Here is a 22,651-nt window from a genome sequence, read left to right as displayed (position 1 = left end):
TGCAGATATAAAACTTCTGATCAGAGGTTTTTCTTTGCTCGTGTATAGATTTAGAAAATTATGATCATGTTCTTGTGCCTTTCACTCACAAAGTGTTAGTATAGTGGGTTGACAGACTTTTGCAACAGATGGCGTTCTATAGACAGATCCGGTTGGATCAAGGTTTATAAATATTCATAAGCAGATGGCCCCGCCCCCGGTTACTTACTGTACTTCCGTCGTGACCTCCATGACCTCTACCACCCAGCTCGCCCAGCACTTCATAGCAACGGGTCGAGAATGAAGACGCGACATCGGTAGACGACACGACAGATCAAATGACTTCGTCGACTACCGTTTTTTGTTTATCCGAATTAAAGTACCGATCGCAACTTACTCACAGCGTCTTGAAGGTACGTTCGGAATAATAGTGGACACGACTAACCTAGTATTTCACTTTGTTTTTCCTTTTATCCCGTCGCTATCGCTAACCGAACATTTTTGCAATGCAGGGTGGGCCGCCTAGTCCTATGCATTCAATTTTGCGTTGTGTTCTCATTTTACATATAGGCGCCGGGCGGGCGCCTACGGCTACGGTTTACTTTTGACGTTGGAACTGAACTGCCAGTTATTATGTGTTGTAATCAAGGTAATACCATGAATACAGCGTATTCGGCCTAATACTACAAGCTATAGACATGAAAATCTACTTTCAATGTATGCTAAATTTACTCACGAATAAGCGGACCTCGACCGACCAGCAGTATGGCGATGGGGATGATGGTTGAGGGGTCTATATCGCGCACGAAAATTTGTGATGCTCTTTTTAAAGAAATTATTCCACAATCGTACCTGAATTTCTCAATAAATATTACGAAAATGCAGAAAAATCACCTCCCAGAATCTCCTGATGATACAATGTCAATGACGGAGTAGTGCGCTGTCGCCGTTTGTATGTAGGACTTAATTTTATGCGTTCAATTTCTCGGGGTATGTAAAGGTCGCGCAGCTGCATGCCCTATGTAGTGTCATGCGTGAAAGTGTCTGCCCCTCTGCGGCTGTTAACGTGCTTCGGCTTTTGTAGAATATTATAAATGATTGATCGAACGAATTACGAATTCTATCAGCTACGAACGAGACAAGCGAGACGACACGTCTAGGCTACATGGTTACAACATCTTTAAAACAGATTTTAAGCTAAGGTAGGTAAATTACAAGGTGAAAAATGGGAAATTTAGTGAAAAATTTGTCCAAAAAAATTGGAAATTTAGTGAAAAATTTGTTCGAAATCAAAATTTTTTACCTGCTTCCTTCTCATGTTTAGCGGTTGTCAGGTATGTTTATTCCGTGGGCATATGGACAAATTTTGCGCTTAGTCCTACGCGTAATATTGCTTGCTATACGCAGTTTCGCTATGCGTGACCATTAAGTCCCTGCGCGAGATCTAGTACCCTTAGGTCCGGCCTTACTATATTCATTCAGCTGCTGTGGTGGCCCGGCGGCCACTAACCACAGCAGCGACCCCAACATGTACCGTATAAAATTTTCTGGTTACAGCGCCCCGCACCGGGGTAAGGCGGCCACCTGCCAAAAACACAATCTGACAATTGGGTCACTTATTGTGACTTAATCAACAACTTTAACAAGTGAAGTGTTGTTTGCATCTGGAATGGCCTTCCCACAACTGTGGTTTCAGCTCTGTCTCTTGAGACCCTTCGGAGCAGTTTGAAACCACTTAATTTACACTCCGATAACCCTCATACTAAGGAGGTTTTATTACTTGAACCATTAAGTTTATCTTTTTGCACCAGATGTGATGTTTGTTCCTTGAGGAGTATAGTCACACCTATGCTATACGCCTATAGCACCCATTACGATGGTACTCTTTGAGAGTGATGTAGAAACACTTATTGGAAGAAGAAGAAGAAGCCAGCGTCCAGTGATGCAATTGCGATGCAGCATTTATTGTCACAACTGAACACACTAATTGTCATGTGTCATCATTTCACATACTAGCACTGTCGTTCACAACAGTCACTTCCAAATATCCATCAAAACCCCCAAATTTTGCTGTCGGAAATGTAAAATTGGCACAACTTTTCCAAAAGCACATGGCCAGTGGGAATTCAATAGATCTAGTTTAAAGGGAAGGTAAACCTAAAGAACAATGTGGATTGAGTGAAAGCAGCAACATTAGTAGAACACATCAGTGAAAGTTTGAGGAAAATCGGACAATCGATGCAAAAGTTATGAATTTTTAAAGTTTTGGTGTTGGAACCGCTGGAGGAGGAGACTACTAGAGGATATGACGTATGAGTGGACAACAATACAAAGAAAATATAAAGGAAATTCAACAAAAATTCACTTTTCTAGAATTATGAAAGAGCAATGGACCAACCGCTTTCAGAAAGCAGGGGGAATAATTGCTACTCTTAACATATGTCAACATCAAGTTGATGGAATTTGTAATTTTCATGAAAAATGAATTTTTGCAGAATTTTCTTTATATTTTCTTGGTATTGTTGTCCACTCATACGTCATAACCTCTAGTAGTTTCCTCATCCAGCGGTTCCAACATCAAAACTTTAAAAATTCATAACTTTTGCATCGACTGTCCGATTTTCTTCAAACTTTCACTGATATGTTCTACTACTGTTGTTGCTTTCACTCAATCCACATTGCTCTTGGGGTTTATCTTCCCTTTAAATTATCAAAATCAGGGTTGCCAAAAAATGCTGAAAATCAAGAAATACACAATTCTGTTGCAACATTTTTCGCATGTCTCAAGCTCAGAGTGTGATTGTATCTGCAAAAACACTAAAGAAAAACAAAATCTCTAAATTAGACACTCTAGTGCCTACATAAAGAATGTACCAATGCAGTGCCTATGAAAATGTAGAACAGGGGTTGAATGCAAGTGCCGACTTGCCAGAATTCGGCCACCAGTGCAGTGGGTGCTGCAATGTCCCCACAATGCAACTTTACACAAACAAAGTAGATCTATTTTTTTTTTTTTTTTTTTAATGCTGCAGCGCATTTTTCAGTGACCCTGAACGCCAATTGACATTGGACACACAAAGTGCGTAGCTGAATTCTGGCCAGGCCGGACTGATTCTGGTCAGTTGTCAAAGTGATAACTGATGTATTTTGGGATTTTGTGAAATTCTGTGATTTTTTTTTACAAAATCAACATTGTGAATGTTGGGCAATAAACCCCTTTGTTACTAAGGTAGTTGATCCCCTTCTTCACTATGATGAATTATTGCTGCAAATCAAATGGTTGTCACTGCTGTTCCAATCTTGTCACAGTATAATCCACAAGATGTCTACGATCACTGCCAAACTCGGGAAGCTTCCGTATGATGAGCCTCCCATGTACCTGCAGCGCCCCTCCTCGGGGCGATCTCAAGACGTCACACACGTCCTGGCCAAGACCTTCCGTGACATCTTCACTCGAGACTTTGTGGAGCAGGAGACGGTGAGGAACTTAAACAAGTCCAGGAGTGGAGATGACTCTTACCATGAGAAGTATGTGGAGGAGTTGAGAAAGGTATGTGGTTGTTTCTGTTTCTTCTTGTTTCAACCTTGAGTGCAAATAAGTTTTGGATAGGGATGGCTGCATGAATGTGAAAGAGGAAGAGGAAAAGAGAAAGAAGAGATTTCTGAGAAACAAGCCTGTTTTGAAAAAGACATGTTGTTTTCTTTGTTTCATCATGTCTAAACAATCTCTTTAGATTATCACACACATTTAGTCAACATGATGCAACTGTCCTAACAAAATAAGTGATTCTACCAATCGTTACCAAAAGTTCGTACTGAATTAAAAAAAAAGAAGTCTGTTGTTTAGTGGGGTAAGACTTTGGAATAGCTTTACTCACGAATGAGATAAAAGGGCTTGGTTGGAACGACTTCAGGATACAGGTGAATAATTTCATAACGTTAAACATTTGAGTTTAATAAACACTGGAGATTAGTATAAATAAGTGGGCGGGGGGGGGGGGGGGGATCAGTCTGCAGTTAGCTGATTTCATTTGTGTACCTTACAATGACAATTATCTTAAATTTTATATAATCTCTGATGATTTTATTCTGTATATATTTGTAGGTCTTAAGTTTTGTACTTTTGTTATGCTGATTTGTTTTGTTTTATTTTGTTTTGATTTGTTTCTTTACTCATTTTCAGTTATGTAACTTTTGTATTGTACAATTCATTGTGTATCGTGTATTTTTAAATTCACGGACTGGCTGAAAAACAGCCTGCGGCTGAGCCCGGTACCGTGACAAAATAAAATAAATGAATGAATGAATGAATTCTATTTTATATTGCCCAGTCATTCCCATTATTCAAAAGGTACAAAGTATATCACAGATTTCCAAATCGGCATGTATCAACTTGAGCACAGAAAAATAAAACAAAACAAACATTGCCTTAAATCATACACATGAAACAAATTTCCTGTTATGACTGAGGAATTATAGACATTGGGTTGACATGTTGACATGTATGTTGACATTAGGTACTTGTGACAAGAAAATAGACCTGTTGTTCAGGATTTTGCAAGGCTCTAGGTCTTATAGGTCATTCAGGTCCGCAGGTTTTTTTTTTTTTTTTTGTCACTTTGAGTCACATTCTCAACTTGTCAGACAACCTTTGATATCATGGATTTTGTGCTGTTTTCTTCTTTGCTGGACTGCAGGTGCAGGCAGAGCGGGAGCGTCGGATGGCGGAGGCTGCCATGTTGGAGCGGCACATCATGCAGGCTAGGGCCAAGGCCATGGCTAACGATGAAAAGGAGCTGAACAAGGCTGCAGAGGGCTGCGACATCTACCACGAACTTGGCTTGCCACCTGGTATGGCTCCTTTGCTTAGTTTGAAAGCACTGCAAGTGAAATTTGTGTACAGATAAGAGTTAGTTAAAAAGTTTTATGATAAGCCCCTTCTATGTTCCCAATGGAAAAAACAAACAAACAAGCTTAAACCGAAAACCCAAATCAAACTAAGATAAGGGACGAAGTGATTCTTTTATTTCCATTGTTTAAGCTTGAATTCCAATTGAAAATGATGTTTGCTTCTTCGCTATAGAATATATCATGTGGGAAATTATTCTACTGAATAACTCCCTAAATAGTTCTTCAAACTTTTGGTGTTTGTACAAACAGGCAGACACAATTTACAGATGAGATATACCTTGCTTATAGACAAATACATAATTTGTGTTGTGTCATGTAACTTTGATACTTTTGCATTCATTCTTATTTGCCATAGATCTTGCCCTGATTGTGTTTATATCTGCAATGTATTTTTTTTTTCTAAATGAAAGCAGTTTCTTTTCCAGTGCTGTAAAACTCTTATTTGATATGAAATGAAAACTCTTTCCACAAACTCCCTTTCCCCCATCCAAACAAACAGTCCAGTCCCACCTGAATAAGTGTCTGGATAGTGACCTCCTACGAAGCCATGGTCTGATCGTGCCAGACGATTTCAGCACTGCTGAGCCACCTTTAACCCATGCACCACAAGGTACAGTGTGAAGGACTTCTTTGTCTTTTAACATGCCACATTGGCACATTCGACTCAGCTGATGGCGTGTCAAGTTCGCATATTCTGCTCAAACCCACAAACCTGCCCAAACCGATTGATAAATCGCCAAATGCCACAGTACAATAAAAGCGTTTCTCGCGATTCCATTTCTGCCACATGTAGCTTTTGTTTTATGTGGTGATTGACTATCTAGCAGTGTTCTCTAGTGGATTTGCAAGTAAATTCAAAGGTTCTGTCACTTTTTTTTTGTGCAAAAGTCATGCCTCTATTATAATGTACATGTATATTAAGCTACTGGTCATTTGGAAGAGAAACAATTATAGATTTGTCATACAATTTACATCAAAGCAAAGCTTCACATTTTCTCTACAACTTTGTGCATTAAATTACCAGGTTAACAAAAATCTATAAAAGTTACACAGATTTAAAAAACAATGTTTTCCCAAAGCATGACTACGTTGCTGTTTCAGAATTATGTGGCACGCAGGGTGGTTTACACCATGGTACATAAAGAGTTAATGAGAAGGTCCCCATGTTTGAACCTTGTCATATCACTTGTACCCGTGACCAAGACACTTCACCCCCAGTCTTCCTCTCCAGCCAGGGGGACACAAAAACAAACGAACAATACATTTATTGAACCTTTCCTGAATGTATGAGAGTTTCTACATCAAGAGAGCACTTATTCAGGGCTCAACATTAGCGGTGAAGAAGAAGAAGAACTAAGAACATAGTGGGTGCTAGTGCTACCTCCCAAACAACTGTCTTCAATCGAGCTCCAACACTGACGATACCGATTGCAATTATCAATCCCCAACACTACGTGTTCTCATCAAAACCACCATGAAGTCTGTCAGAATTGCATGATGAAAAACGTGATGATGCTTGGTTTGAGTCAATTATTGAAAGATGTAGTCATGTCTGCTTAATTTTAGACATGTAATTAGGAAGATGGATTAAAATGCCATAAATTCTCCCACAAAAGTGGATTAAAATGCCATAAATTCTCCCCCCCAAAAAATACAATAATCTTCATTTTACTCACAGGCTTAGATTTATGTATCCATGTATAGAGTGTTTGTGCTAGTTATGCAGGTGACCATTGCACCAGCATACATACTATAGACATGTACAATGTGTGTCTATTATGGGCATGAATGTGGGTCTCACACAGCGACATTAACACCAGCACCAAACTTGAAATGGTATACAATAATCCCTAGGGGCTAGTGTTGACCAATGTGGAAAAGTACATAAAGCTTGGTGGAGCTTGGTTCAGCAGATAACATTCAACGCCGAGCCCGACACCAACTTCCAGAAATATGTCATACTGTAAAAGTGGTTTCTTTCGCGGTGGTTTTATTTTTGCGCTTTTCGCGCTTTGAGGTTGAACCGCGAATTTAACATCACGCGAAAATGTTTTGAACTCGCCACTTGTTACAACGCTATTGCGCACATGCACACACGAAGATTCCGCGCATATTGATGGTCAACACACATGTAGCGATACCGCGCAATAGGTACAAGCATGTTATAAAGTACTCAAGAGACGGGATTTCAGGTAAACCTTCATTTAATTCTAATTTCTATTCAATAAATAAAAGAATAATTGGATTATAGTTTGGGTTTTCATGTGCAAAATAAAGCAGTTTTTGCTGACTGTGAATTCACGGATTTGGCCGACCGCGAAATTAAACACACGCAAAAAAGTGGGCACCGATGGAAACCGCGAAAGTATCTGTACACGAAAGAAACCACTTTTACAGTAATTTTGAGGTCAACCTTCTAACATTGACTGATTTCAAATTTGGTTTTATGGCCAGTGCTAGTGTTGAGATAGCACTAGCACAAGCACTAGCATTAGCACCAAACTTGAAGTCACCCAATGTTATGAAGATTAAGAAGGCTCATTCATCTTGGTTCACTTTCCATGACCAGCTGGAGTAATGCCTCATTATGCGGAAGCTACAAAGACGTCTACCAAGCATGTTGAAATGGGAGACAAGGGATCCATCCCCCATGCACCAGACAGTCATTCACATAAGAGGCAGAACCGCAGCTCTGTAAGTAATGAGTTCTTATCCCTCTCCTCTATTTGTTCATATACAATGTATATCTAATATATCTATGTTTATATGTGTGATATTTATCCTTCATACTCAATCATTTCTGTTCCTATCTCCTCCCTTTATTTCTTTTTTTTTTAAAAACTTTCCTGTGTCTGTACATTTTCTTCATCTAGTCTATACATACACAGACTCATGTAGGTATCGAAAAATAAATGGTTTTGTTGTTGTAGTTTTTTCTTCTGTACCTACCGTCTGTACTTGATAGTTTTGTTTACTGGAGCCCTCGCCCATTAGTACTACCTCTTTTGAGGTTTGCACCCTTGTACTACGTTACTCTTCTTTATTTCATCCTGCTTGCAGTGATCCTGACTTTTGTGTAATACATTTCTTTTCTAATCTCTTTACAATGAGATTGATTGTAGATGAATGAATTGAATTGAAAATGGAATAGAATTGGTGACAGCCTGTTCTTGTAGAGTACACCGCGATCTGCTCTACTATGGAAAAGTCACTTTATAACTGGAGTGAAGGAAGATACAAGCAATGCACACAAGCAAGACCAGAGCTGTTTTTTTGTTTTGTATTGTTTTTTTCTGCTGGGACACCTCTTTGAAGAAGCTTGACAATTATAAGATGTCCGTGATATTTCAAAGTGATCACTGCCATTGGAGTGCATAGTAGAGCCTCGGTCAATAATACACCTCTCCCATCTCTTGCGCCCACAGAAAAGCGATTCCAAGAACAAGTGGCGAGAGATGACCTCCCCGCAGACGCGGGAGCAGAACCGCAAGGACATGGCCATGGTGTTCAGCAAGTCCAACTTCCTGCGCAACCCGCGTCACCGGCCCCCCTCTGCCCTGGGAGGGGGCCGCACCCTAGTCAAGCCCAACACGGTCACGCATGAACTCGGGGGTGCCAAGTCCACTGTTGTTGATACAGCGTAAGAGAGCACCATTCACAATCTAGGCAAACATGCCGCAAGCCCCCACTTCCCAAACCTGACTCAAAATTCTTTATGAAAACTATAGAATCTTGAAAAGTCTATGTGATGTAGAATCTCTTCCTCTCCCTCTCCCTCTCTCTTCTCTCTCTCTCTCTCATGCTCACTGTCACTATTCACCTGTCTGGTATAGAATTCTTGTTGAATGGAAAGTTGATGTGCACTTTACAAGAAATCACACAGATTCCAATCATAGATTTTACAAAGTTTTATCCAACATCTTCATGTGCAATATCAATACTTGCACCTAATTGCAGTACAAAGCTAGAAATCTTCCTAGTATCCTTCGTATTATCATTTACTTTTTTTTCACATTTGCTGCCTTTGTGTTTTTATCTATTCTTTCTCTCACATTTGTTCAAACAGGAAAAAAGAGCACTCGGTTGTGTTTGTGCCTATGCCTGAGACGGTTGTCTTCAGCGACTACAAAGTAGGTCAGGTCTATGAGATGACCCTTGACCTGAAGAACATCTCTGCAGCCAGCCGCCCACTCCGAGTGATTCCACCCAAGTCGGAATACTTTTCCGTAGGCCTTGGTGAGTTTTGACTGAAGTCACAGTCCAGATGATACATTGGACGGCATTTGTCTCATAATGTGCCAGGTAGACAGGAGTGAAATGCCTAATTATAAAAGTGGCTTTCTTATTCATGGTGCCTGTTTTTTGTTTTTGTCCCCGCCGAACGAGTTCGAGCAGGGGACTATGAAACGGGCTCCGTACGTGTGTGTGTCCGTCCGTCCGTCCGTGCGTCCGTCCGTGCGTCCGTCCGTGCGTCCGTGTGTCCGTGTGTGCGTCCGTGTGTGATCAAAATCTTCAATTTGCTACTTCTCTGTCATTTATGAGCCAATTTTGATTCTGTTTGCTTTATATGATAGCACTACATGGGAGCTTTGAAACTTCTACACAGAATTTCAGTCGTGACCTTTGACCTTGACCTTTGACCTATATTGTACATTTTGCTACAAAATGCTACTCCTTCGCCATTTCTAACCCGATTTCGATTCCGTTTGCTTTATATGATGGCACTAGGTGAGGGCTTCAAAACTTCTACACAGAATTTTGACCTTTGACTTCTTTGACCTTTGACCTTGATTTTTGACCTATATTGTACATTTTGCTACAAAATGCTACTCCTTCGCCATTTCTAACCCGATTTCGATTCCATTTGCTTTATGTGATGGCACTAGGTGAGGGCTTCAAAACTTCTACACAGAATTTTGACCTTTGCCTTCTTTGACCTTTGACCTTGATTTTTGACCTATATTGTACATTTTGCTACAATATGCTACTCCTTTGCCATTTCTAACCCGATTTCGATTCCGTTTGCTTTATGTGGTGGCACTAGGTGAGGGCTTCAAACCTTCTACATAGAATTTTGACCTTTGACTTCTTTGACCTTTGACCTTGATTTTTGACCTATATTGTACATTTTGCTGCAAAATGCTACTCCTTCGCCATTTCTAACCCGATTTCGATTCCGTTTGCTTTATGTGATGGCACTAGGTGAGGGCTTCAAAACGTTACACAGAATTTTGACCTTTGCCTTCTTTGACCTTTGACCTTGATTTTTGACCTACATTTTGCTACAAAATGCTACTCCTTCGCCATTTCTAACCCGATTTCGATTCCGTTTGCTTTATGTGATGGCACTAGGTGAGGGCTTCAAAACTTCTACACAGAATTTTGACCTTTGCCTTCTTTGACCTTTGACCTTGATTTTTGACCTGTATTGTACATTGGCTACAAAATGCTACTCCTTCGCCATTTCTAACCTGATTTCGATTCCGTTTGCTTTATGTGATGGCACTAGGTGAGGGCTTCAAAACGTTACACAGAATTTTGACCTTTGCCTTCTTTGACCTTTGACCTTGATTTTTGACCTGTATTGTACATTGGCTATAAAATGCTACTCCTTTGCCATTTCTAACCCGATTTCGATTCCGTTTACTTTATGTGATGGCACTAGGTGAGGGCTTCAAAACTTTTACACAGAATTTTGACCTTTGACTTCTTTGACCTTTGACCTTGATTTTTTACCTATATTGCACATTTTGCTACAAAATGCTACTTCCGGCGGGGACATATATTACGCACCGCGTAATTTCTACTTTTCCTTGTTTGTTTTGTTTCGCTTGAGGGGGGGGGGGAGGGGGGCTAAGTGAATGGCAATGACATAGCTGCCATGTGCACTACTGATAAGCATTACAGGCATACTCTTTTTTTTACACTAGGAACCCTATGACCATATTGGCTGCATGAATTTGCTCAAACTGATTTTTCACACACCAACTAAACTGACATCTCCTCAGGCCATAACCAAAAATATGACTGTATTCTTTTCCCCCTTCCTAGGTAAATTTCCCGGTGAGGAGGGCATCGTCGCTCCCGGCATGAGCTGCCAGTACAACATCCGCTTCATGCCGGACACTCTCATGGACTTTGAAGACGAGCTGGTCATCAACACGCAGTCCAGCCAGCCGCTCAAGATCAAACTCCTCGGAAGGAGACCCCCACCGCTTCTGTCGTGTGAGTCATGCATCTATATACTGATCGCAGTGCACATGGAAAATGTTTCCTCAAACTGTAAATCCATTTGTGTCCTGAAGCCTCTTTTAAACAAGATACTGGAACATACTGTAAAACCAGAAACATGCGCGGCATCAAAGTTTCGTAAATTGGAGCCAACTGCCTTTTTCGTGGCATGAATGTTTCAGGAATTGCCACTGGCATTCAGTACTTTGAGTAGATAAATTTTTCACGTGGGGAAATCGGGAATCTTAGCTCCTCAGAAAATTTGTGAAAGTGTAATGCACGTGAAAGTTTCTGGGTTTTACAGTAGTAAATGGTAAAATACGAAACCCGAGAAAGGCAGACAAAGTTTGTGCATATGCAAATTACATTGATTGGCAACTATGTAGCCACCAGTACCTCATTCATCACTTTGAAAAGCTTATGTGAATACCTTCTTCAAATTGAAATAGATGCAGCCACAGCCATGTCAGTCAATGAGAAGTGAATCCCTGTCTCGGTTTTACAAAATGAAATAAAGCAAAACAAAATTTTACATAATTTTCAAACTCTCCTGCTAGTTTGTGCAAGTTTTCATGACCTAGCGGGAGGCTCTCCAAAATGCTCTCTTTCCCTGTTGGAATTGGTTCATGGCCCAGATAAAGTAGTTTCAGCTCAGCAAGCCAATTACAGGTCTCCCTTTATCCCTTTCTTTCCACCTGTAGTGTCCCCCGTCATAGACTGTGGCCATTGTCTGGTGGGAGGAGACTCCAGCACCGAGTTCCTTGTCCAGAACCATGGGGGCAGCGGCCGCTTCTGTGCCATGCCCAGAAAGTGTTGGCCAGCGACAAACTTTTCTGTGAGTGATATATCTTATGTCGTCTACAGTTCAGTCTCACTCGTTGTGCTCTATAGTATTGCTGCTGTTGTTGTTACTGTTTTTATTCAAAGCTGATGTTTTTGTCCCGACTGTTGCAGTCACTGATGTTATCGAGGTTGCAGTGATGCTGTTGCTGCTGATGCAATTGTTGCTGTTGTCAATTTTTTTTTTCCTGTCAGATTACTTTTGATATGCGAAAGGGTATCAACAATATTTTTCACAACAGAGCAAATTCAACAGCTCAAATTTCTCATTTATTTTTTAGGCAAAATCTCTTTCTTTTTTTTTTTTCCCCTTTGGGATATGTTGTACAGGTGCAGTTCATTGTGCCAAACTGCATGAGACTGGATTGATCAGAATTTTTCTGTGATAAGAGGTTCTCATTTCAATCTTTTATTCACTTTTGATTTAAAAAAGGAGCTACCAACTTCACATTCAGGATTATCTGTTTGTTTTAAAAATTCTGTTATATTCCTTGGTATCACCTGATATCAAGTATGAATGTTTGCAGTTAACTGCCATTGCATTTCATGCAATTTGTTTGCATCATCAGTTGTTTTCATTTTTTTTTTTTTTTAATGCACAATATCTACCTTTGCCATGTTTTGTGTGGAGCCACATGAAGTTGACATTGCTTCCCATCTGATCCTGTTCGCAGTCCATTAGCACTGGAGACAAGGTGAACGTTCCCCCTTTCCAGCTCTACCCGGCTGTCTTTGAGATCATGGCGGGGCATGCCATTCCTTTACAGGTAAAGCTGACTGTCATTTTGTCAAATAATTTTATTCCCCAGTATAATACTTCCCCTGTCATTGTTTTTGTCTTTGTTTTTGAATGAGTAGATTTTGTGTTGTCTTTATTGTTGCTGTTTGATTTTTTTTTTTTTTTTTTTCTGGGGGGGGGGGGGTGGGGGGTGGTGGTGGTCACAATATGAGCGGTGAACCAAACCCATTCCTTTGCTCGGTTTGCAAAAGTGATTATTGAGTCTTTATGACAATGTTGTCAGTTTCAGATTCATCCTTTTTAACATACAGCGCTGTTGATTGCATTGTTACATTTTTATGGAGGCTGTGCTTGTTTCTTGCTGGAAGCATAGAACACTTTGAAATGTTGTAGCTATGTGTACAGTCCTTGGTTAGATCTCACAATATATGCAATAAGTGATGCTTATATTTACAATGTCATCAGCCAAATTAAATGGCACAAACCTCCAGATGACTTGAGCTTCCAAATCGGAGAAAAAAAAAATACAGTATTTTACCATAATGATATTTTCAGATAACAGACAGCTGATGCAACCAGACAATTTGAAAGCAAGATGTAAGAAATAATGCTGTGGTAATAAAACCTGTCTCCCAGTTCTACAGATGTTGGCAGAGTATAAGTTATACAATTTATTCACTTTGTCAACATTGTCCACAGAAAGAAATTGATGCTGGAGAATTATTCAATGCTCACTGGAGATGCATAACTCATTCTTGATTGGCACATATTCTTGATTGGAATAAGTGTGCAAAAATACCCCCATTTACTCGTTTGGCCACTTTTCAGGTTTGCTTCAGTCCGCCCGGTACAGAGGTTTACGAGCAAGAGATCACGATAGTGTGCGACAACTGTACAGTCAAACACTTCACATTGAAAGGTTTGTACTCATGTTTGTTTGTTTTTTTTTGTTCTGTTTATTTTCCTCTCTAGTGAACACTTGCAGTCATTTTTTGAGACCCAAATATATGCATGTGGACTGACTAAATACAGCAATATCAAGAAATAGATGAACACATCAGCAAAGATAGAGGAAAATGGGATAATCTGTTTAAAATTTATGAATTTTTATAGTTTTAGGGCAGCTGTTGCTGGATGAGAAGACTACAGCACATTGTAATGTCACATAATATGGTAATTAAAGGGATATAAAGAAAAAAAAAAGAATTCCATGTAGTTTGATTTTTATGATGAGAAAACATTCCCTCGATATGTCGCTCACTTATCTGTAGGGTGATATTCCGTCTCCGATCTGGAAGAGGTAAAGTTAGTGCTCATTTATCATGCTAGAAAGGTGATAATGAGTTGAATTTTCTTTATTATTTGTTAATTTCATTTTTCCATATGTGACGTCGCCAAAAAAAAAAGTGTTTTAGTTCTCTCATCAGTTATGGCTGTGCTAATGCTTTAAAAAATTGTAATTTTTAAATGGATTGTCCGATTTTGAAGCATGAAGAGGCTTGTTTAATACATTTTAGAAATAAACTTCAATCTAAAAGCATGAATGTTATGTATACTTGTCAGGTTTAAATGCCATGTGTTGTTGAAGACATAAGTCGTCCATAATTCCAGTTCACATTAGACCTACCTCTATATGATGCTAACTGGATGTTTAGATAATTGGGACCACTGCAGTAATCATGAAATGATAGTTCCTTTTGGATTTACTTGTGTGTTATGGGGACTTGAAATTAATGTACATGTAACAAATTTTAAGGTATGATGGTGATGGTAGGAAGCCAGGCGGGATACACTAATTCCTCTCTCCATCTTTTTTCTTCCCATAATGCTCCAGGTGAGGGCCAGAAGGCTTCAGTGGTCCTGGAATCAGTGTCTGGGGCCCAGAGCCATCCAACGCCAGGTGAGCTGGCCGATGCGACAGCAGAAAACCACCTCAAGTTTGAGGACATCAACCCTATGACTTACGTGACGGAAGAAATCACCGTTCGGAATCTAACGTGAGATGATGCTCTAATGCAAATTTGTCATCAAATTTGTGTGCCTTCTTTTTTTTTTTTGTTGTTGTTGTCATTTCATCCATTTAATTTGTCACTTGGTTTTTATCCAGTGTCAGATGAGTTTATCCAGTCAATTTGTAGCATGGTTCCTTTTATAAGGGATTGACAAGGCATTCAAATACTAGCAGTGTTTTTGAAGTAACCAACCCATGTCAGATCTTTTTCTGTGATTTGTTGCTTGGACCAAATGAGGTCATAAATGGGCACTAAAAACAGAATAAAAGTGGACACTGTAAATTATGTTATGTTTGTACATAGTAGTGTTAATGTCTCTCCACTGTGATATAGGAAATAAAGTTACATCCTGCATGATTTAGCATACATCCAAAGTAACTTCAAGTAATAACTCTTTCTGCACTAGAGTTGTTTTGAGAAGTTACAGACATTTTTATAAACTCTGTTATATTCTCTTCTCATGTGGTCCTCTTGAAGATTTATCGTTTTTTATGTGTTGAAATATTGCTACTAAATAGAATCAGCTTTGTTATGGAGAATTTTGGCACTGTAGATGCACATTTTAAAAACATTTCAGAGAAATTTCTATCATTGTAGAATAGCATCAAGTCTCATGCACAGTTTGATCGTACAATTCTTTCATGGCGAACAGAAATCCTTTGTAAAACAATAGGGCTTTCTGAAAATGCAATCATTTCTGCTCATCGATAGCATTTTATCACTGCAGATATCAAGATACAATATCTTGGAATAGGATGGTGACTATAAATTACTGTCATATTCGAAACAATTCTTTGTGAGCTGATTATGCAGAATGTTCATAATTGAAAAAAAAAATCTTCACTATTTTAAATCTTCTGTACAGCAACGTCGAACTGCCTTTCCAGTGGAAGTTGGTGAGATCGTCACCACAGTGCGGAGCTCCAGGGCAGGAAGAGGAAGAGCGGGATGGGCACCAGATCTCCAGGGTACTCGACAACAGAAACATATTCTGCATCAACATGGAGAGGGGAACGTTACCACCCTCTGGCACAGCGGTCACTAGCGTGGCATTTGCACCACCCAAGGTGAGTTCATAGATATGCTGTCAGGCTTTTCAATTAAAGGAATTGTATAGTTTTGGTTGAGACCTAACTTCGTGTTTCTAGAAAAAAATTTTGGTGAGATAATGAGAAACCTCTTATTAAATATGAAAGAGCATGTAATTCCAAGAGGAATTTAACGTTAATTTGATGAAAATTGATTTTGAAATGGCTGAGACACCCAAAACAGAGCAATCCTAATAAAAGGTGGGACCCACCTTTCATTACGATCGCTTTGTTTTACTTTGTTTGTGATGTCTCAGCCATTCCAAAATCGATTTTCATCAAATAAATGTTAAATTCCTCTTAGAATGGCATGCGCTGTACTATTTCATGAGTTGTTTCTTGATATCTTGCAAAAAGTTAAAAGCCCAATCCGAACCTCCACCAATACTATACCATCCTTTTAACCCCTTCAAGAGAAAACACATCTGGAGGATAGAAGTTGCCATTTATAATTGAGAGCTGCTGTGAAAGCATCAGATTAGCAAACATCCTACGGAATGAAAGCACATTATAACACAGCTATGAGAGTGTGACTGTCAGCATATTTATGACCATGATAGCATCCTGTTGGCCATTGGGACTGCCATTTCGACCACCTGACTACCATAATTATGTTGATCATACCGTAATTACTATTTATTATTTTTTTTTTTTTTTGAGGGGGGGGGGGGGGTGTGTGAATGTTTGAATCAAATAAATAAATAAAAATTGTTTTGAGGAAAAGTGAAAGTCAATAGCGTGTACAACAAGTAAATGACAAGCACTCTGCTCTGAGATTAAATGCAGTGTCCATAAAAATGAAATAGATTTGTGCTCTGTTGTCTCAGATAAAAACAGATTTTACTAGTTGTTTGCAGAAATAAAAATGAAAGATGATGTTTTCTTCAGTTCATACAATTAGCATCTCACTCAAAATATCTTCATAGTCACAAGTTAATAATCTTCTGCAATTATGTATGACCTGGAAATGGAAGGATATAGTTTTCTCTTCTATTTCTTTTTAAATATTTTTGTGTTGTCATGCTACGCTCCATTGCTTTATCTTGACATTCTAATGCTCTGCCAAAACAGGTTGGGGAATTCGAAAGTGTATTGCAGCTGATTCTGAAGAATGTGCCTCGCCCAACCTCGCGATCGAAAAAGAAGAAGACATCACCACCATCCTCCTCCTCAATGTCCGCGTCGCAGTCCGGGAGGAAGACGAGCGCCACGCCCCGCCCCGACCAGCCGGCAGAGCCACCCTCCTCCCTACCAGCCCTGGAGACGATGGAGGAGGTGGGTGGGGACGGGACGGGGGAAGAGGGAGATATGCTGGGCCTGGAGGTGGAGCTCAAGGGACTGTGTAAAGAGTATGAGGTCATCATCGACCCCTACGCCATCTTCGTGCCGGGCCAGATGCTGCACTCGACGGCCGCAAGAAAGAAGTTCACTGTAAGTCTTGGTTTGGTGTTCAGGGAGATAAGTCTGTAAAAAAAAAAAAAAAAAAAAGACTGAATTGACCAGGCCCCATTTCATAGAAAATTGCTGTATTAGCAAGTCTTGTTTGTATGTTTCATGTTCCATCTGAGAAGATGGCTGGATAGTCTATATTAAGCTGCGCTAAGCTGGTCTTCCATGGGGTCCAGTCAGATGAGAGGTGGGACCACTTCATGAGGTTATGCACCCTGCTCTTTTTGCAATGAATGAATTAAGCGGGATCTTTCATGTGCATGAGTTGTGACTCTTTCACACACAGGACTGCCGTTTTATGCCCTATCCGAGGGACAGTGTTTTGCCTCTTACTAGAGGGGACCGTATGATTACACACAACATTGCTCAGTTAGACTCTGGAATCAAACATGGGTCCTTTGGATCTGGAGGCAGATGCGCAATCGAATGAGCCATATCACTGCTTTCCAATGCCCTTGCAATTGCCATTGTCATGGTAACAACAAAAATGCTACTTCATGATTGGCTTTTGCTATGAGTAGCTGCCATTATAGCAAGAATTGCCATCCTGACATCTTTAACCCTAAAGGGGCCGGGCTTTTTTGGCTATGCTCAGGCCGGGGGGGGGGGCGGATTCCGCCCCCCCCTGAGATCTCGGCCATCGATGGCGCGATCGCGATGAAATTTTGCATGCGTGAGACCTGCGTCATAATCTACAAGATTGTGTCATAAGATTTTTTGAAACAATCAATTTCTAATTTTAATTAATTAATTATGCAAATTAAGCTCAAGATCATATTTTAGCCTAATTAAAAGCATTGAGAGTCTAATTTTTGGTCTGTAAATCTGTTGCAGCATATTCAACGATTGTACATCACAAAAACTTCCAAAATTCATTTCAATTCTTATGTATTTTATTGTTTTCAGAATTTCTTATGTATTTCTTTGTTTTTCAACTTTTGTTTTTTCTTTGTTTTTTCATTGGAAATTGTCATTGACCACTTTTCTACCATAATTAGCACAAAACTAATCAATGAAAGTGATTAATTGTAAAAATAATCAGGTTTTTATGACTTTCACGACAGAGCACTGTTTTCCATAGGAAATGTACACAAAATCACAAAATTGTGCCCGTTTTGGGGCGACATTCCGTTACAAAAATGGGCGTGGCTTCGCAAAAGTACGCGCGGACGTCGCAAATTTGGTCTCAAAAGTTGCGCGAGACTTGAACAAACAAAGTCAAGAAGCCTCGCGACGAGGCCTTCTCGCGTAACAGAATTATAGCGCGAAACGTCGAGGGGGGGGCGGATTCCGCCCCCCCCGGCCCTTTTAGGGTTAATGATATGGGACTCTGATGTTCACGTAATCAAATATTTTCATTTTGCCTATTTTTTTTTTTTCCAAAGGTGCAAAGTAAATCGTCATATGCCAAAGTACAATGAAAGCTTCACTCCCAATTCCATTCCTCACACAGATACAGCCTAATTTGCGTTTCGTGGTGATCAAATTATAGTGTTCCGTAGGGGTTTTTATGAGTAAATCCTAATATTCTGTCACAGTTTTGTCTACAAAAGTCATGCCTCCCAGACCGTGACAATAACATTATAGCTACTGGCCATTTGGAAGATGCGTGTAATCATAGCTTTGTTATAAAATGTACGCTACAGCAAATCCTAGATTTTTCATGTACAAATTTGTTTTTGCATGCCTAGCATAAATTTCAAAAAAAATATTACATGGCTTTGAAATAGAGAATGTTTTCCAAAAGCATTCATGCCTTGCAGTCTCATAATACTTCGGCACACAGGGAGCTTACACTGTGGTACACATAGAGTATGATATATAACCCTCCCCTACCCTCTCTCAGATGCTGAATTACAGCAAGTTCCCAGTGGTCTTCCATTGGGACTCCCTCAAGGAGAGCCACATCATCGAGGTGCAGACTCCGGAGGGCCAGATCCCGCCGGAGAGTTCGGTGGAGCTGGAGATGACCATCATAGGGGGCCACCCGGGCCGGATTGACCACACCCTCCAGTGCCGCATCGACTACCAGGAGACCACCATCCCACTCCGCGTCATTGCTGACATCAAGGTACTGTATACACCGAATATTTCACAAGGTTTTTATTTTCACAAATTTCGGATGCTTTTCGTGAAATTAACAACATTTTTTTTGTGAAATTATCAACATGCAAAATAGTGTTATCCAGTTTCAAGTGTGTACGTGTGTGTCACACTCAAACACACTGTTATAGCTTCTGACCATTCGAGCATTGAGAATTTAGGGTTTCTGGGATGAACACTGACCTAGGGCTTTTTATAGCTCAGTCGGTAGAGCACCGGGCTAGCAATCCAGAGGTCTCGGGTTTGAATCCCGATGGAATCCAATTTTCTTTGCTCAGTTTTCCACTAATAAACGTGCAGAATTATTAACTCTCATCCCAACATGAATGTGACGTGCATGCAGACATTTCTATGATCACGACTGTACTCCACAATTTCAAATTCAACCACTCGTGAAATTGTAGGGAAGTCCAGATCCACAAGATATTAGACTCGCTGAATATATGGCATATACAGTATTCAACTGCAAGACTGGTAGTTTATAGACATAGTGATAAATAACATCAAGATAACAGCATGTTGCACATTACCTAAATACACACAAATTATTCTGCATTATTCTGCATTATTTTCACAACATTTAAATACATATCAGCTTTAATATTCCGTGCATATCCTTCAATATTTTGCAGGGTCCTGACGTTTCCATCGAAGCACCATCTTTGGACTTTGGGCTGGTACGGTTTGATCAGTCGGTGAAGAAGACTTTCTTCATCACCAATGAGTCGCAGGTCGTTGCAAAGTGGAGATTACGTGAAGGCGCAGAGTTCTTGCTGACGGATGCTGAATCGGGCCAGGTAACGACCTCACCACAGAGTTTTGTGGAACTCTACCAATATGCACAATCATCTTGCCAGAAGAGTAGTTAACTCCTAGCTTGAAATGCAAATCACAATATCATTATTGAATGACTGACGGAACCAAGCTTCGTGAATATGACAGCAATCACATACGGAGGAGAAGTAGATGACGTGAAATCGAGAAGGGTACAAGAAAGGGGGAAAGAAAAAAAATGCCATGAAATTTCTCTACATACATCCATATGCTATGTTATCAGCCAAGTCTATCTTTCTTCCAGTAACATCAGCCCTACATGTTTAATCCGTGAAGACATTGCAGAGTGCTGTGAGCATCTTGCATTTTTGCACTGATGGTGGAAAGGAAATTTCTACATGTTGGTGGACAGCATAGTTTGATCTACAAATGTGCATCACTGCCAATATCAGGATCTTGTTTCGTTTTTCTCCTGCACATTTCCAGAAGTTTTCAGAGTTCAGCATCACACCATCAGAAGGAGAGCTGGGTCCGCTGCAGTCCGCTCCCATCGAGGTCGTCTTCACCCCCACCTGCTGTCGGCGCCTGGATTCTGTCATCGAGATGAACGTGGAGGGAGGCAAGACAAGGTAAAGGGAACATTTCAGCTTCCACTCAATATATCTGCTTGAGAAGCCACTCATGGTAGTTCAAATACCAGGAATCTTCCTTAAAAATTTGATTCTACTTGTGTGGTCAAGGAGCTAAGTTTTAGAACTGTCAAGTAGTTAAGGAAGTGTTTTCAGCATCATGCCTTGTAAGCCATATATTTTAGCTTCTGAATAATCGTCTAACAAAGAGAAATATGTCTCAGTCAGTCCATGCTTTATTATGGTATGTCACAGAATACAGTTTCTTTGTAACGACATTAATTTTTGCTGTAAAAGAAGAACATTTCATCATACACATGCAATTTTCTGTATATTCTGGCATCTCTATGATGAGTTTCTGTTGTTATGCCGAGGGCACTTTTAAGGGTTAGGGCACATACCACTGGGCCAATAAGCTCACAGCCTGTTAAAGGTAAAACATTCCATATGACTACAGAAACTTGATTTTTGGTGTCAAATGGAGACCTATGCGTAAGAAATGTGTGAAATAACACTGTGATAACACAATTTCAGATGGGTAACAACAAGAATGTGAAATATTACCAAAAATGGAGCATTTCAGAAGTGTTGCAATCTCAGAGCATTCACGATTGCATTAATTTGCTATGTGATGTTTTATAATCAATCCATCAATTACCTGGTACAATATAATGGGCCATAGCAGTATCCATTGTGTGAGAGTAAATCACATGTGCAGTTTGTTAGCTGCATGTGGTTCAATACTAATGCTGTTATAAAGGTATGTTTTGATCATCACATACTAGTGATGTACATGCTACCATTACCCACTACCGAATGGGCAGGGTGCTGCAGAAAGAAAATGAGTACACCTAATCTTATCATTTCACACTTTTGATCTCAAAATACTCGCAAAACAACTAATTTCCTGGCAATCGCGTCAGCCGGACCAACTTCTGGATAGAGCCTTTGGATACTATTGCAAGCAAATGCCAAATGGTGGAAGATGAATTTTGAACCTTCGGGAACGATATTCTAGCTTTAAATCTTTATCTCTTGCCTTGTGTTGCGATGCCAGGTATGTTGGCGTATACGGCGTGATCCAGAGGCCACAGGCATGTCTGCTGTCGTGTTCCCTGGAGCTGCCAGAAGTCTATGTAGGCATTCCAGTCACCAAGACAGTACAGCTGTTCAACCAGTGTCAGCTTCCAGCACACTTTGTGTGGAGCAAGGTAAGATTTGTCATCATTGTCTCCTTACACACCTTTCACCGCTGAGGTCTTGTTTGGGTAGTGTTTTTTTTTTGTTTTTTTGTTTTTTTTTCAAATTCTCAGTTTTATCAGACTATGCCATCTGCTTCTATCATTTACAGCTCCCATGTCGAGATCAAGCCAGCGTTGTAAGTTGTGGATCATGTGCACAGCTATGTATGCATGTACCTCAGATGATGGATCATTTTCCTAGACACCCCATGATTTTTGTTTGATCAAGTGGTATACATGTATTGCCAACCCAAATAACTGTCTATACTTTGGCTATGCAATACCATGTTTCATGTTTTCTCCTTGCAGCCAATTGGAAGGCAAGCCTCATGTTGTGATGTGACCTTTGACCCTGTGGAAGGTGTCCTTGGCGGGCATTTGCAGATTCCAGTGACCGTCACAATCACCGCCAAGGAAGAGGTTTGTACTAGGATACTTTATGGGTATGCCCAAGCATGTAAAGATTTTTGTCAGATTTTAACAATAAAAAGGAGCATGTATTGTTACAATGAACAGATCTGTAGTACCTTGTGGGAATATACATGTATTAATGTTCATTTTTGTATGTCACTTGAGCAAAAGGTTCAAGTAGGCTACTGCCATCATTCATCATCCAGCATAGGGTGTCTGTCTTCCATCATGCGTGGTGCATAAA

At 40.1% G+C, this 22,651-nt stretch overlaps 1 protein-coding gene across 1 annotated transcript in view; it reads left to right on the top strand.

Annotated features, from left to right (window-relative positions):
- The first annotated feature begins 266 nt into the window (after positions 1–266).
- The window catches only part of LOC140243284 (deleted in lung and esophageal cancer protein 1-like), a 38,221-nt gene continuing 15,836 nt past the window's right edge, over positions 267–22,651 (top strand). The window contains exons 1-19 of the mRNA XM_072322952.1: positions 267–392; positions 3,289–3,529; positions 4,677–4,830; positions 5,390–5,500; positions 7,460–7,584; positions 8,316–8,530; positions 8,957–9,126; positions 10,942–11,115; positions 11,823–11,956; positions 12,636–12,728; positions 13,529–13,619; positions 14,535–14,697; positions 15,578–15,779; positions 16,872–17,231; positions 19,096–19,320; positions 19,985–20,149; positions 20,613–20,755; positions 21,813–21,966; positions 22,306–22,416. Coding sequence (XP_072179053.1) covers positions 3,302–3,529; positions 4,677–4,830; positions 5,390–5,500; positions 7,460–7,584; positions 8,316–8,530; positions 8,957–9,126; positions 10,942–11,115; positions 11,823–11,956; positions 12,636–12,728; positions 13,529–13,619; positions 14,535–14,697; positions 15,578–15,779; positions 16,872–17,231; positions 19,096–19,320; positions 19,985–20,149; positions 20,613–20,755; positions 21,813–21,966; positions 22,306–22,416 — 3,018 coding nt within the window. The 5' untranslated portion in view covers positions 267–392; positions 3,289–3,301. The remainder of the gene's footprint in view (positions 393–3,288; positions 3,530–4,676; positions 4,831–5,389; positions 5,501–7,459; positions 7,585–8,315; positions 8,531–8,956; positions 9,127–10,941; positions 11,116–11,822; positions 11,957–12,635; positions 12,729–13,528; positions 13,620–14,534; positions 14,698–15,577; positions 15,780–16,871; positions 17,232–19,095; positions 19,321–19,984; positions 20,150–20,612; positions 20,756–21,812; positions 21,967–22,305; positions 22,417–22,651) is intronic.

The sequence above is a fragment of the Diadema setosum genome, chromosome 20, assembly GCF_964275005.1.
Source record: "Diadema setosum chromosome 20, eeDiaSeto1, whole genome shotgun sequence".
NCBI classification, from domain to species: Eukaryota; Metazoa; Echinodermata; class Echinoidea; order Diadematoida; family Diadematidae; genus Diadema; species Diadema setosum.
Note: the sequence above shows the minus strand (reverse complement) of the source record. Positions and strands in the feature narration are given on the sequence as shown.